This window comes from Spodoptera frugiperda, chromosome 21, assembly GCF_023101765.2.
Source record: "Spodoptera frugiperda isolate SF20-4 chromosome 21, AGI-APGP_CSIRO_Sfru_2.0, whole genome shotgun sequence".
Lineage (NCBI taxonomy): Eukaryota > Metazoa > Arthropoda > Insecta > Lepidoptera > Noctuidae > Spodoptera > Spodoptera frugiperda.
Genome location: NC_064232.1, coordinates 5025793 through 5040666, shown reverse-complemented (window position 1 = coordinate 5040666; position 14874 = coordinate 5025793). Strand labels below are relative to the sequence as shown.

General features: G+C 36.7%; 1 protein-coding gene across 3 annotated transcripts; it reads left to right on the top strand.

The window, feature by feature from the left end:
* The first annotated feature begins 998 nt into the window (after window positions 1–998).
* Window positions 999–12725, top strand: LOC118280450 (uncharacterized). Of its 3 annotated transcripts, none has more exons than XM_050701896.1 (13): window positions 999–1158; window positions 1986–2145; window positions 2670–2739; window positions 3762–3918; window positions 4765–4959; window positions 5892–5951; window positions 6370–6561; window positions 6775–6924; window positions 7018–7188; window positions 8296–8547; window positions 9072–9193; window positions 10232–10342; window positions 11443–12725. In XM_050701896.1, exons 1-13 carry the CDS (start codon window positions 1083–1085, stop codon window positions 11704–11706), a joined length of 1980 nt encoding a protein of 659 aa, XP_050557853.1. In that variant the 5' UTR covers window positions 999–1082; the 3' UTR covers window positions 11707–12725. The 3 variants fall into 3 exon arrangements, with proteins under 3 accessions (XP_050557853.1, XP_050557852.1, XP_050557854.1); XM_050701895.1 differs by having other exon boundaries at window positions 5892–6029; XM_050701897.1 differs by lacking the exon at window positions 6370–6561 and having other exon boundaries at window positions 5892–6029.
* The last annotated feature ends 2149 nt before the right edge of the window (window positions 12726–14874 follow it).

Sequence of the window (14874 nt, the reverse complement as noted above, 5' to 3'; positions counted from 1 at the left end):
CTCACAAAATCTTAAACTGTCGCACGTAACATATGAGATACGGCATCCATTGAGTCCGCAGGCACGAGCCCGCTGCGAGCTATTCGCAGGCTGTTCGTAGCGAGGCACGCTTAAATTACAACAGTTATATGTAACAAAATAAATGTATTTTACTGTGCACCGCCGTTATGAAGCATATTAGGTAGATGACTAATTATTATTTGAATGTAGACAACCTTAAAATATTAGACAGAACGACAAACTTATATTTGCGTTTTTTGAAAATGTATTATTTCTTAAAAACTAATAATGATATCTGGTTCAAACCAATTTTCGTTGTAAGTTTCTAATGAAATCTACAGCATATATTTGCTTGAGCTTTCTCATTCTCTTATTTTAAAGGTTAGAGGGGGAGGGGGATACTTTTTTCCACTTTGGAAGCGTCTAACTTTCAAACGATTGATTTGGACGAAATATCTTTTTTAAATCCTTTCCATAGACAACCGTCACGGATAGGTTAGGTGTTTTTTTTTTCAAAAAAATATTATTTTTTATTCAAAATTCGAATAGTGTTTACCGGAATACATCAACCTACAAAGTTTCAACTATGTAGGTCTAACAGTTTCGGAAATAAATGGCTGTGACATACGGACGAACGGACGGACGGACAGACAGACAGACATGACGAATCTATAAGGGTTCCGTTTTTTTGCCATTTGACTACAGAACCCTAAAAATACTTACTACAGAACGCGAGCTCAACAGCAGTAGCTCAATAGAGGGATCTCCTTAATGATTATGGGCCTAGCCGTATTTGGGTCTAATAGATATTTATAATATGTCATTGTCAGAGAAATAAAACATACACGCGAAGACCGACATCCGCGCGGACAGAGTCGCGGGAGGAAGCTAATGTCAAAAATAAATCAGTGAAACATAAAAATATTAATAAATCCTTAATTATGATGACCAATTTACGAGGAAAACAGAATCTAAATATTTTGTAACAATTTGTCCTGTTACCATATTTGTTAATTACGGTGTCTGCTGTAGCTAAGTAATTTATATCCTTCCCTCATTAATCGTTGACGTGTAATGCCAGTATGAGGTATAAAATTAATAATAGTGTAAAAGTATTGATTTTTTTCATAATATCAATATTACAATGTGATACTACAGGTAAGTTAATATTATCTTTTTAAATTTTATTCTCAGTGTGGCCTGCATCTACATATATGCATGTCTGTATGTTGGTCTGCACCCATCTCGCGATTGGCTCGAACGATTTTGATGAAGTTCTGTTGCATTCTAGTTTGTGGTGAACATAATATGTATAAATATTAAGTATCTTATGGCTAATAAGATGACCCACGAAATGATGAGTACACGTCACGGCGTTTTATTAACTTGGAGACAATATAAAAAGGCTGTAAGCGCGCTGCAAGCGCGCGGCCCGTGTGCTCATAGTCCTATTGTATTGACATTATGAAATATAACATACGACATAAGATTTAATGTTCAAATTTAAATGACAAGGTTGCTTGGTGGAGCGGTGACGTTTAAATGATATACATATGTCCTTTACACCGCACTTGCGCTGTGTACGCGAACACTTGCGTGTCGTGTCATGTGATGTTTCATATTCTGCAACCACGCCCGCGAGTTGCTGTACATAACGTCTCTGCCAATTTCCGATCCGATAAACCGATCAGTATACTGGATCCGCTATACTGTATTATGTGTGTACTGGCTCATACAACTACATACGCTAATAACACATACGTTTTAACGGACCCGTAAAACGGATTGCTGTTATTTTGTCGAATCGAATTTTGATTGGATACGGAATACTGTATTGTATGTGTACTGGCTCATACAACTACATACGCTAATAACACACACGTTTAAACGGACCTGTAAAACGGACGTTATAATTATGTGAACGCGCCCTTACCCGGCGCGAGTAGCCAGTACATTATAATTATATTATTCTGAGTTCTTTACAGTTGGTGTTTATATTACGTTTAAAATTGAAATATATGAAGTACTTGGAAAGCTGAGGCCGATGTGCGATCATGACATACAAGATATGAAAAGCTATACAGTTAGGGAAGGAGAGAATATCATAATTATGACGAACTACGACAAAGTAATTACTGATGCAAGGTAATAATTACTTGTTTTACATTCTACTCTATTTACACTCTATATGCTTTTGATAATAGTCATAATATTGGGTGGTGATAGGCGTTAAGTTGACAAACAGACTATGTAAATTGAAAATCTATTTAATCCATCCATGGACGTCGATTGTGATGATGACGATGAGGCCTCCAGTACTCTCGCTCACACGGCGAACCACAACATTGAAGAAATTTCACAACTCTGGCCGTGGTATCACTCCGGTCGAGCCGGCCCATTCGTGAGCGAATGGAATATCTTCTTAGGCGATCAATATTTTGTGAAACATTGTTGTCACATTGTATTTATTTACACAGAATATAAAGGTAGGTTTTGTACTGTTTGAAGATAGATCTGTAAGGACTAGTGCAGAAGCAGCTCCGTTTGCTAAGCCAGACAAGTAGATAGTCCAAGCACGGAGCAAAGCTCGCATAGAGAACTGGTATCAGTACTGTGTAGTATAACTAATATCATTTACGATGATTGTTTTATGATGTTTTTTTTTGCAGATGTTATAGTAAATACACTGATTATTCTTTTGGAACTGAAAGCCAGAATTTTTACAGGAATGAATCGATTGTAAGTAAAAATTATAATATTTGTTTTGCAACATATCTTAGTAGCCGGAATGTAGATCTATTTTTATTTATTTTGTTTATTTGGAGTCCCAAGGAAGGAAACACTTGCATCCTAAAATATAATTTACTACTCGTATACAGGGTGTCCCTGAAGTCGACGGTCAAATGGCACCAGATGATCGGCAAAGTTCAAACTGTTATCAGAAAAATATAAAAAAATCTGAGTCTCACAGTGTTTTTAAATTACAGTGACTTATGTGCTATCCACGAAAAAGTACATCCTGTGCCAATCTTTTGACTCTTGTTGCTATAAATCTTTATTTTTTCGTCTGTATTTTTGCAAACGTTATCCTGAAATAGTGCTTCAGTAATATGGAATGATACATTTTGAGCCAACTGCTTTAGTTTGGAAAATTATGTTATTTTAAGTCGAACCGAGTAAATGTTCTCTGGCGCATTTATTATTAAAGATTCTAAAACGGTATTTTACTTTTAATTTCTTGTCTAGGTGTTTACTCAAACATACAAGTTATCCTGAATAGTGCTTCAGTAAGATTGGTGCGGGATATCATTTTGAGCCAACCCAGCCACCGCGCCCCGTTTAGTTTGTCTTGATAAATTATGTTATTTTAAAACGTTATCGTAACCTGCTTTAGTACTCTCTGAATAAAAATGTCACCTTACTTTAATTGACTGTACTGAAATTACTGTATTGGCGCATTTATTATTAAAGATTCTAAAACGGTACATCATATAGCACATAATTTCTTACATTCGGCACAAATAAATATTTTTCAACGAAACTCCGTTTCGATCAATTTGTTTGGACTTGCTCTAATTTCTTCTAGTATACTCAAAGCATACCGAATAACCTCGTATGTACTAGACAACACTTAGCACTCGACTTGTCATCATCATGTTGACAATCAGCGAGGATTTCTTATCAAACAAAATCGTCTGTCTTCTTATGATTTCGCTAGTAGCATTCGTCGACATTATTATGTGTTTATATTTTTTCGACAGTATAAAGCGAAGAAAGAAATGGGAACGGTATGGGAGTGTAGTATTACTTCTTTGAAGAATGACCTAAATATATTATTTCATGAAATATTGTATACCAAAGGAGAGGACACTTATGCAAGAACTATTTGTACCATGAATATCCACGTTCGACGAGAGAGTAAGTATTTAAAGTTTTTTTACGAGCATTTATTTAACTTTCAATGTATGTGTGTAATGTGTATGTGTTTATTTTGTATATACGTTTAGTTTACATTACCGTACGTACTTAGCTTGTCGATTTAGTTAGACATATAATAAAATATATATAAAATAATAATATAGAAGTGTGGCTATTTTATTTTCGGAAAGCCCGACAAACAAGCTGACAGATCACCTGATGGTAAGCAATTGACACCGTTCTTAGACACCAGAGGAGTTACAAGTGCGTTGTCCATTTTTGGTATGAGCATTTGAGAGTTGGAGTTAGGGGAAGATTTGGTCTTAACATATGCAGCCGATATAACGCAAGCGTTGTTTCAAGGCGGTTTCCTCCGTGGTATGATTAGTGGTAGTATTCGTACTGAAACATGGCTTTCCTACTTCGGGGTTGGACATGAAGCAAAATAAGTAACTATAAATGCGAAAGCTTGTGAGGATGTATGGATCAACACTAGAGACATATACGCTGTGGGTCATGTAAGAAATTATCGGAGATTGAGTGTGGGAGGATTATGCTCCAGTGCGAAAGGGCCGGCTCGACTGGAGTGACACCACAGCTTCATGGAAAACCGGTGTGGTTCCCGGTGTCTCGGAACCCCCGAGTTATCAAACCACAAATTCCTGACCCGCAAAAAGGTCGGCAACGCACTTGAAACTCTGTCTGGTGTTTCGGTAGCAATCGGTGCGGCGCTGATTGCTCACCATCACGTGATCCGTCTGATCGTTTGTCGGCTTATTACATAAAAATGTCACAATCAAATAGCCGTTTTGATGTTATTCAAATAATTGATTTGACTTGTTACAGAGGCTCCTATGGTCATCCTCGTTAACAATATGCAGATGGCACTAAAACAAACACAACTGTCGGATGAAGAAGCCGACTTTACTGCCATCTACCATTATAAAGTTGGAGACAAAGTAAACATTACTTGCGTGACTGAAAACTACAATGAGCATGATACAATTAGCATGCAAAGTCCTAATGTTGGCAAAGTAACCCGTAAGTTACGTTTACCTGAAATAAGTAGAGGTGTACAAATTTAATGTTATTTTAATACAATTATCACTATCTAATGTCACGTAAAAATAACAAGAACCGCTAATTTATACAATTTCCTAAGAAAATAAACTTTTGTAGAATTCTAAACGAGAGATAGATTGGATAATTTTACGCACAAATTTTCACACCAATATCGCATAAAATAGTAAGCATACGCAAGAACGCGCTCTGATTGGTTGTATAAGCCACCTGTTCCTTATCCTTCCTCTCCTTGATAGCTTAGGGTGTATGTAAAAAGTACTTGCAGCATCTCGTTGCGGATGGGTTAGATTAGGTTAGAGCTGTACGTAGGAATCGTGCGATCCATGGCTTGGCCTCTGTTTGGGCAATGGACCCGACGGCCAACACTCTCGCCATTCTGCGCAAACCGCACCCTAGCGCCGGCCTCGCTACCGTCGAGGCGATTCGGCCAGTACTCGACGACTGGCTCGGGAGGAAGCACGGCTCCCTGTCGTTCAGGGTGACGCAGGTGCTATCGGGGCACGGGTGCTTCGGCAAGTACCTGTATAGACAGGGCGCCGGACGCTCGGTGCCACCACAAAAAGGTTAGAGCTGTAGCTCTTACTGAATTTGCATAATTATTATGTTGTAGATTCTAAACCATTTCAGGTAAGTTTTGAGTGACACAAGCATTGCCAATATCAACATTGTCCATTTAGACAGCAAGTGTCAACATCAACCAATCAGAGAGCATTATGTTATTTGCGGAAGTTTTCAAAGGGGCGTAAAGTGCAACTTATTTTACGATTTTTCGATCCGTTTAGAATCTTACGAAACGAATCCGTAAGTTTGTAAAATTACCACAAGTCGTCACAAATTGATTTTGTGATGTCCTAGCTGTAAAATAACACAATTTATATTATGTATTACAGATCCGGATTTACAATCAAGCAGAAGGCTTGGTATTAAAACGACGTTGACTTCATTGCATGGTGGCAAATACTATTTGTTCACACTCAAAAATCAGTCAGATTATACCTCAGTAAGACTAAGATTCATTGAAACATCGGGTGAGATGTCCATACTTGATTTGTAATTTTATTAAACAATCTAATCTGTTTCCACCAACTACCCATTATCTAAACTAAGAGTACTTCTCGAGATGCACCTAAACTAACTAAATTTGAATCATTAGGGGTAACTTATAGGTTAGTGAACACCAAAATCTCGTTAAGAATGACAAATTTTAGCTTAGGGAATCCTTAAAATTTAGGAGTGGTTTATGAAAACAGGCACTTCTTTTAAGTTCTGTGATAATTTTCACCTAGTTATTAAATCAGATTCATTCATTCATTAATGCATTCATTAATTGCTGATATTCTATCTTCATTAAAACTTTTCATTTTACAGATGATCCATTGAATATTACAATAAATGGAATACTAATGCGACCACAACTTAATAACATAATCAACAATCAATACACATTAACCTACGTACACAAGAGCAATAGTAGAATAGATGTCATTTGTGAAACCTCTCCAAATTACAAACTACTTATTTTGAATAAAGCGTTTAGGGGTATCAGATATTATCAAAATGGTAAGATTTTAGAGATTTATTTCAGTTTTAGGCTTAGATCACAACGCTAACGGCTAACGAGCAGATGGCAAGTAACCGGCATCGCTCATGCACACCCGCAACAACGGAGGAGTTATGAGTGCGTTGCTGGCTTTTCGGCCGTCTAGTTCTTCTCATTCACACGATTCTCGGACAAGATATTAATAAGTATGTTTTAATCTTTACTTGTTTCAGAATTAACACCCGAACAAAAAATTAACATACATTTTACTCCGTCACCAAATAAAACTCCAAATTTCAGATGTTCCGCAGACAATAGACGAAATGGGTATGTCGCACAGGCTTGTGATATAATGATTAAATCTGACGATAAATTACTGAATGGTAAGTAAACGAATCGAAATTAAATTGTACCCTGTCGCCAGAATACAGTGTTTTCCTTTAAGCGTTTAATATTGTTTGTGTAAATATTTTCAGATTCTAAAATAATGGAAATGGTGTTACCAGCAAACCGGACCGTGTTGGAAGTATCCAATGACACTTTGCAGGTTATCTACTACAAGGTCGATGTTGACGAAGATTTGGAAATAAAATGTTCTGTAGGCCAGCGACAACTTGACGTGGTGTACATGCACTTCCAAAATAATCGTAAGTAATGAGACAGTACAATGGTGGCTCTCCAGCCATACTTTGCCGCGAATGGGTCGGCGCGACCGGAGCGATACGCTTGCAACGCTTGCATTGTGTGAGTGCGGCTACCGGAGGCCCAATTACCCCCCTTTCCAATACCCAGTTCCCCAACAACCCTCAAATTCCTAACCCCCGAAACGCCGGTAACGCATTTGTAATGCCTCTGGTGTTTCGGATGTCTATAGGCGGCGGCGATCTATGAGCTCGTTTACCGGTTCATATCATAAAAAACATAAGTTGGTTGTTGGTGTTACGTCACCTAAGTAAGTTTAAGTATCTATAAACTGCTGAATGGCCATATCGAGTGTCCGGAACTATTAAGTAAAATAAAATTTCATATACCTAACAGGGTCCCACGCAAAGCCAAGCCATTACTGCATATGCCGAGAGTTCGAACTAATTTGGGTAAACATTCACCAATAGCTAGACTTACTTTGCAATATAACAGAATGTCAGAATCGTGTGATGATATCGATATCTTCCACAACTCTCTCCGAAAGTTTAAAAAAATAATTGCAGGTAGTTTCGATTGTTGACGCATCGAAAATTATCACAAATATGTAACTGTTAATGTGCATCGGGTGTGATTATTTTTAATTGATTATTTGCCTATATGTGTTTGATTATTTATTTGGTTATTTTTTGGATCATTATATTATTATTGTGATTTCAGATATTGTTATTTGTTTAAGTTGATTATTTTTCTGATATTATTTTGACTGTGATTGCATTTGTCCGATTATGTTTTTTTTTTTTGATGTGCCATATTTCACCTTACTAATTGTTCTATGAAAGTACTTTTCTATGTTGTATTTTTTTAGTTTTCGATATTGTGTATGTTTTTATATATTTTTTTTGCATGATGTGGCCTCCTATAATTGAGGAAGCACATAGTTTTAATATTGGTTGTATTGTTATTCGTGTTTTCAATGTGTATTCCTTGTTGGAGACCCTTAAATAAATAAATAAATAAGTCAACCGACAATTTAGTGGTGATTGGAGGAAATGGCAATAATTAATTAACTCTTCCTGAATTAATCCTTCCTAATGTTTGTTTATTTGCAGATACAACTGATGAAAATATGATTTCCAAAATAGTTACATTGAAATATAGTTCTACGAACCCTCCAGTTATATGCTATTTAAGAGATCAGGTGAACGACGTACAGTCTTTAAAACGTGATGAAATAATGTATCAGATTGAAGTAATATTTGTAAATAAAGATGTTTCTCCTCGACTTGGCGGGGGCACTGCCGTGTCCCCAGATTTAACATTTGAACCTGATCCTACTACTACTATTGCAAACCAGGAAACACGTAAGTTGTCTTAGTAAAGTTATTATAAATGCGAAAGTTTATCAATGAGATTGTTTGTGTGTATGTTTGTTACTCAATTACATCGAAACGGCTGAAGGGATTAGAATAAAATTTGGGACAGGGGTAGATTATGGTCTGGAATAACACATAGGGAGTGTCCGACCTGAAGGTCTATTTTTGGCCGAAGCCAAAGGAATATGATCTCTCAACTCTCAGTAATTATTTTTCTTCAATGTTGTCTACAAGCTACAATCAATATTAGAATTATTTCAAAACTTCAATACTACAGGTTTATATTGTCTGTCTCATAGAGAACCTGATGTAAAGACGGCAATAAAAGTTATTTATTTATGTAAGATAGTCTGTCCGCATATATTTGCAGTACTGAACAATTGGTCACTAGGAACACTGCTGGGAGTAATGTCCTTTTCACTTGTTCACTTGTAAATCATCACTATGTATTACAATTTAATTGATAAACTCAAAATCTTTTGAATATTATTAATATTAATATTCTTTTTCAGATACGTCGAACCTAGTCATCATATTTGGATGTATCTCTAGTCTTGTATTAACGATCACTGTTGTGGGCATAGTCTACTGGCGTAAACGAACGCAAAGACCAAAAAATACTAGCAATAGTGAGGTATGTTATCTTTCTTTTTATTTCCGAAGGGATACACAGAGGTGCATATTATAGGTACTGTTATATCGGAATAACTATTACCTAGAATATAAAATAAAATTGCTGAGTTTTCCATTGCATTGACGTCAATACAATAGGAAACCGCTGCTGTTGTCATAAGCAATTGTAATCGTATTTCGGGCAGATTGGATTGGACTTCCGTCGGGCATGGTAACTTGTAAAACGTGTGTCAATTACTCAATATACCTTACTTTTTAAAAACCATCGTCCGACCCGCTCCGTAACAGTTCGATGCCGACTGTAGACGTGTTGAGGAGTGAAAGCATGCGGCATACTTGGCATGGGCGGATGCCAGGCGCCGTAAGGCTGGCGACACTCTTCAGAAGAAGAGAGCCTTCAACCGGTCTGGTTCAACCACATTGGCCGAATAGGGAACAAACTGGTTTCTTACCCAGCGGGTAGTAAAGCGTTTTGATCCCTGGCCAAGACGGTTGAATCGAACTTCTGCCGCCCCTCACTTCGACCTCTCTTGGGGCCTCACAGGACGCTGGCTCACACCGCAGTAGAGAAAGCGAACCTGTTTGCCACCGCTTCATGGTCAGCCATTCGCACGAAGCGTTGGCTTCAAACTTCCTTGTGCGAACTGCTAGGGAGTGAAATTCTTTGCCGGAGTCTGTGTTTCCTGATGGCTATAATCTGGGTATATTCAAAGCCCGAGTGAATAGGTTGCTTATGGGCAGACGTGCCCCATTGTAGGCCGCATCATCACTTACCATCAAGCGTCTTAACATTCTTTGGCGCCGACACCACTCCATGTGCAGTTGGGTACGAATGTCTGCGGCGCCCTGTCTGTCTGTCTGTCTGTAATCTGGCGCCCTAGGCACTTGCCTAGTTGGCCTTAACAACAATAATACGGCTCTGCTAATAGTTAGTAATCAGATACCAAGTCGTGAGTCATTGAATATTCAGCGGAACCTAGTATACACAGAGTATCAAGCTATTTCTGTCTAATAATTTAGATTTTTTGTTTATATTCAGGTTCCTACATCGGAGCCATTTTACGGTAACAAAATGTTCCAAAACGACCCAAACAGGGGAATTTATGTTCTTCCAGAAAATAATGATCCTAAATACGAAAAAGCATCACAGGTAACACACATCTTATTTTGCTAAGCAAACCTGTTTTATTTCCAATGGCGGTTGATTAATTATTATTGCGACAGTAAAACATGGACAGTAATAAAAAAATGAATTAGTTGGGTTATTAATTATTATGTTATCGGCTTACTCACGTATTGTTTTGATGAGGAACTCGACTAGTTTCAAGCCATGCTAGAGGCTCATATTCATGAGCAGCATTACGCGACACACGTAGCAGTGCGACAATCGCCGCGTCGTGTGTCACTCATAGTTGGGTTATTTTATCATACAATGTCAATTCTAAAAGTAATTAAGCCGTTCAATAATCGAATGAGCGGTAAAAGTGACGGAATGAGCGTTATAGTTCGGCAGATTATAGCGAGCGGTGATATGTTACTTATGGTGACTTATGTAGGAAATGGTGGCGGTGAACTTGTAATGCCTGACCAAAGTAATTTGCTATAGTTTCTGGAACAATTAATTAATAATAACTTTTGTTAAAAATTTAGTATGCTGTGCAACAAAAGTTAGTGACAGAACCGATTTGCTACAAAACCGACAACACGTAGTCTTGTTTGTCCCACCCCTAGAGTGTAATTTTAAATCGCGTAGAGGCGCATATGTACGATGCGGCTCGGGGGCTAATGAGTAGGAGGCTGCTAGCGGTGGTGAGCGAAATCCGTCTGCGACGATTAGCACGCGTGGGGCTGCCGGAGGCCCGCAGCGCCGGAGTCATGACAGAAACCCTGCCTGCTGTTATTTCTTTTTCATTTTACTACCTCATTGTTTAAAGAATTGCTTAGAATGAGATTTCTTACCGACAAATTCCGATTTATTACTGCCCGCACGTAACCGCTCGCTTAATAATTTTTACCGCCCATTTAATTATTTTTCTGGTTAATATTCACTGATCCATTTCATTATTTTTTATTACTCATTTTTGTATACTTTACTGTTTAGTTTTAACTGCTGAACTAGTTATTAAACGTGCCATTTATATTTTTTAACTAAACAAAAAAATCCAAATTACAACTGCCTCTATAAATGAGTGCCATTGTTAAAACTGTTTAACATAAAACATATTTTTATGCATATTTTTATGTTTACAGGCACCTTGCAATCGTGTTAAAGAAGACAATGAAATGACTCCAATACCTGAATCGATGTACGACTCATGTTCCATTGAAAATTCCACTATACAACCAAATAATGACGTTCCGAAAAGTCCAGACTGTTCTGACCCCAATCACCATCACTACGAGGAAGTAAATTATTTGCAATGCAAGCCAAAACCAAGTGAACCTCAACAGCGATCGAGCAAAATTTATAATGTAGCTTATGATCATGTTAGAAGATGTCGCAGTGGGAAATAGTTTCGTAATTAGTAAACTACGTTTAACCGACTTTGACCACCATTTTTATATACTTTACCTGCGCCTGAGTGTTAAAATACATTTCCGAAACCACATCAAAATTGGTTCAGCCAATCTCGAGATAATGGTGACAAAAGTCGATTAAGAATCTGATGTATTCCTCGAATTTAAGATTTTATAATTCTATTATCTGTGACTGACTTATTGTTTTATGATTCAAGAATTGATTTTTACTAGAAAATCATTGGTGGAAACGGAGTTCGCCGGGTTTGTGAGTTTATAATATAAAAGGATAGTATTTAATTATTGGGTACATAGGGATAAAACAATAATAAATATATTAAATTTTTCTTTCATCATGGAGAATGTTAACATTTTTAGACATGTATGTAACTATGAAGCACTCGATGTAACGAATTAATCTGTATACTTAGTTTTGTCTTACAATCAAAACTGACCAAATTATATGCATCTAAGGTTTTGATGACTTGAATTTCTCATACAAAATTAACGTTGTACTGTGACGTCATTGTACAACGTCTTATATATTTAATTTTTTATACTTATAACTAAGAAGTAGGTTATCACTTAATAATATTTTAAAGTTATTTAAATATAAGAATGTGTAGGTATTTTTCCATTTCGTAGATTATATAAATTGTGACTGCCTCGATAGTCGAGTGGACGCAAGTGCGACTGCCGGACTATGGGTCTCAGGTCCGATTCCCGAGTCGGGCAAAGTATTACATGGATTTGGTGAAAAGCGGGTATACATTGTATTGTGGCACAACACGCTGTAATGCACCTCTGTCTACCCCTTCGGGGATAAAAAGGCGTGACGTTGTGTGTTTGTATATATTAATTGTTTTAAAATAATTGTAGGCTGAAATGGAACGTCGTTTATTAATGGCGAATGTTTAAAAATGAACGTATTTTTAAAAATGGCGAGAAATGATAATTTGAACTTTGTCAATGGGACGGATTGTTGTTCTGTAAAAATAAAGTGTGATTCCTGAAAAGTTACGAATTTCATTTGGTCGTCTTGCTTCTTGAAATATCACACAATTTGTGTCGTAGTCTATTCGTAGTCATACATTGTCTCTGTAAATAGTACATAAGTGTTGTCATGGTTACACGAGTATAAATTGGCTGTTAAATCTACGGAAAGATCATAAAAAGCGAGACCATGATAAACTGGTCACTAGATGGCAGCCGGGAAACAGGGTGGCGACCCCACAAACTTGGTGTTCAGCTTCTATTGACCCCTGCACATGTCCCAAAGGTAAAACTGTGTCCTCAAAATAACTACAATACTCGGTCCTTAAATTATAACATTTAACAATGGACTAGGTACTATTGACAAGACTTTGGTTTTTGGACAAGATTTTCTTTGTAAGCACTAGTTATACGTAAGTAGTCGGGACAACACAAAATTTAACGATGACTTTTGGTCGAAATATTATTTTAAAGCAATTTAAATACCGAGATAAAGAGGTGACGTGTCACATGTGGGACACCCGACTGGAAGGAAGTTCTTTTCATTTTAAAATAAGTATTATAGGAAGTATGTACAATTATATAAATTAACAATAGCTAGGAGTTAATATCTCAATAAATGAAATAAGTGAAGGAATGCTAATAAAAGTGTAATTAGAGTTCTTTAAAGTTATGTATATAAACGTTTTATTTTAAATTGTTAAGTAAATATCAACTTAATTATAAATTTCATCAGTAAATTCAATCTTAGTAACTTTTGGTTTATGTATCTGATATTTAAAATCTCACTCACAAAACGAAAAACAACGCAAGCCTTTTCTCACGTCGGCTTTCTGTGAGGCCGTTGTATCATTTCGGTGGGTTCAATAATAAATCATATTTTCATGTTACCCCATCCAGGGTCGAAGAAACCCTTAGATGAAGCCACACGCAAGTAAAATTTTAGTTTACAAGCCGCAAGTCACATACAGGCGGACGCCCATGTTTTCCTACCTAAGAGCGAAGCTGAATAACGTTTACAATTGAAATGATAGATAGATAAGTTTAGGCAGTGAATCATTCATCAGTTGGGGGGGTCAAGTATTCACCAAGAGTGCCCACCCTTGAAAAGAGGCCGAGTTTGGAAAAGGGAAGTAAAGACTTCTTTATATCTCGGAAAGTGTTCAAAGGTAAGACGCGAGGGAGTGACAGAAGACACGAAAGTCAACGTCATTCAGCTGCTAATGCCAGAAGTAATGTAAACAATGTTTCCTTAATTTTTCTTTTATTTATTTATTTAAATTTTTGCCAACTTTATTGTACGAGGGTGGGCTTAATGACTTATTTTCAGATGCATAAATTAGGAAATAACAGCAATTAATTTTTAGTCCTGTTTTGAATTTAGTCATCAGAAATGTCTCTGAAATTGTGTCATAATAACGAAAAACTTGTCTCAAAACCATATAATATCTGTAACTAATAAGGGAAAGTAAATAAAATCGTTTTTTGTTTTTTGAAAAATAAATGCATTTTAATACGTATTTACTGGTATTTGTAATCATTAGAAACCATTGTAGAATACAAAATTCTTACAATAGTTTGTCTAATTTTTTTTTATAGGCTAAACAAAATTAGTCGAGTTAGAGGGCGGAGAACTGCGGTCACTGCAGGCACATCAGTCTCGCGTTCGATTCCCTAACCTATCCGTGAATAATTGATGGGACTTAAAAAGTTTTTCTAAAATTTCTCAGTAGTAGCACGGAGTCTGAAAGAAATGTGCCAAAGTGTATTTATGGCAATTTGCGAACACCTAAACTTGGAGGCTTAAAGCGTAAATGAATGAAAAGTGGGTGTACATTATTGGAATTAAGTTCCAAATGTCACCTTGGTCTGACCCCTTCGGGGATAAAATGTAGTGAAGATATAAAAAAGTAAATTTATTAACAAAAAATCGACTTTTTTAAATTAACTTCTTTAATTGTTAATTTGAGGGCAAAAAGTTATGCATATTTGTAGAAAATCTACAAATTATGATTTTAGTAAAAGCTTAACCGATGTTTCCGAGTTGCAAAAAAAGGGTCGCCATCCTTTTTCCAAGATGGCGGCCAGGGAAAAGGGTGGCGACCCCACAAACTTTTTAAGCTTCTATAGACTCGAAACATGCATCGTAATAAAATTTTTAAAATGTAAAGC

Bases quoted from the DNA above. Each gene is read 5' to 3' on its own strand.
- LOC118280450 (XM_050701895.1), top strand. From the start codon at position 1,083: ATGAGGTATAAAATTAATAATAGTGTAAAAGTATTGATTTTTTTCATA. The intron at 6,925-7,017 runs GTAAGTAAACGA...AAATATTTTCAG, and splicing joins TGACGATAAATTACTGAATG to ATTCTAAAATAATGGAAATG. The intron at 7,189-8,295 runs GTAAGTAATGAG...GTTTATTTGCAG, and splicing joins CATGCACTTCCAAAATAATC to ATACAACTGATGAAAATATG.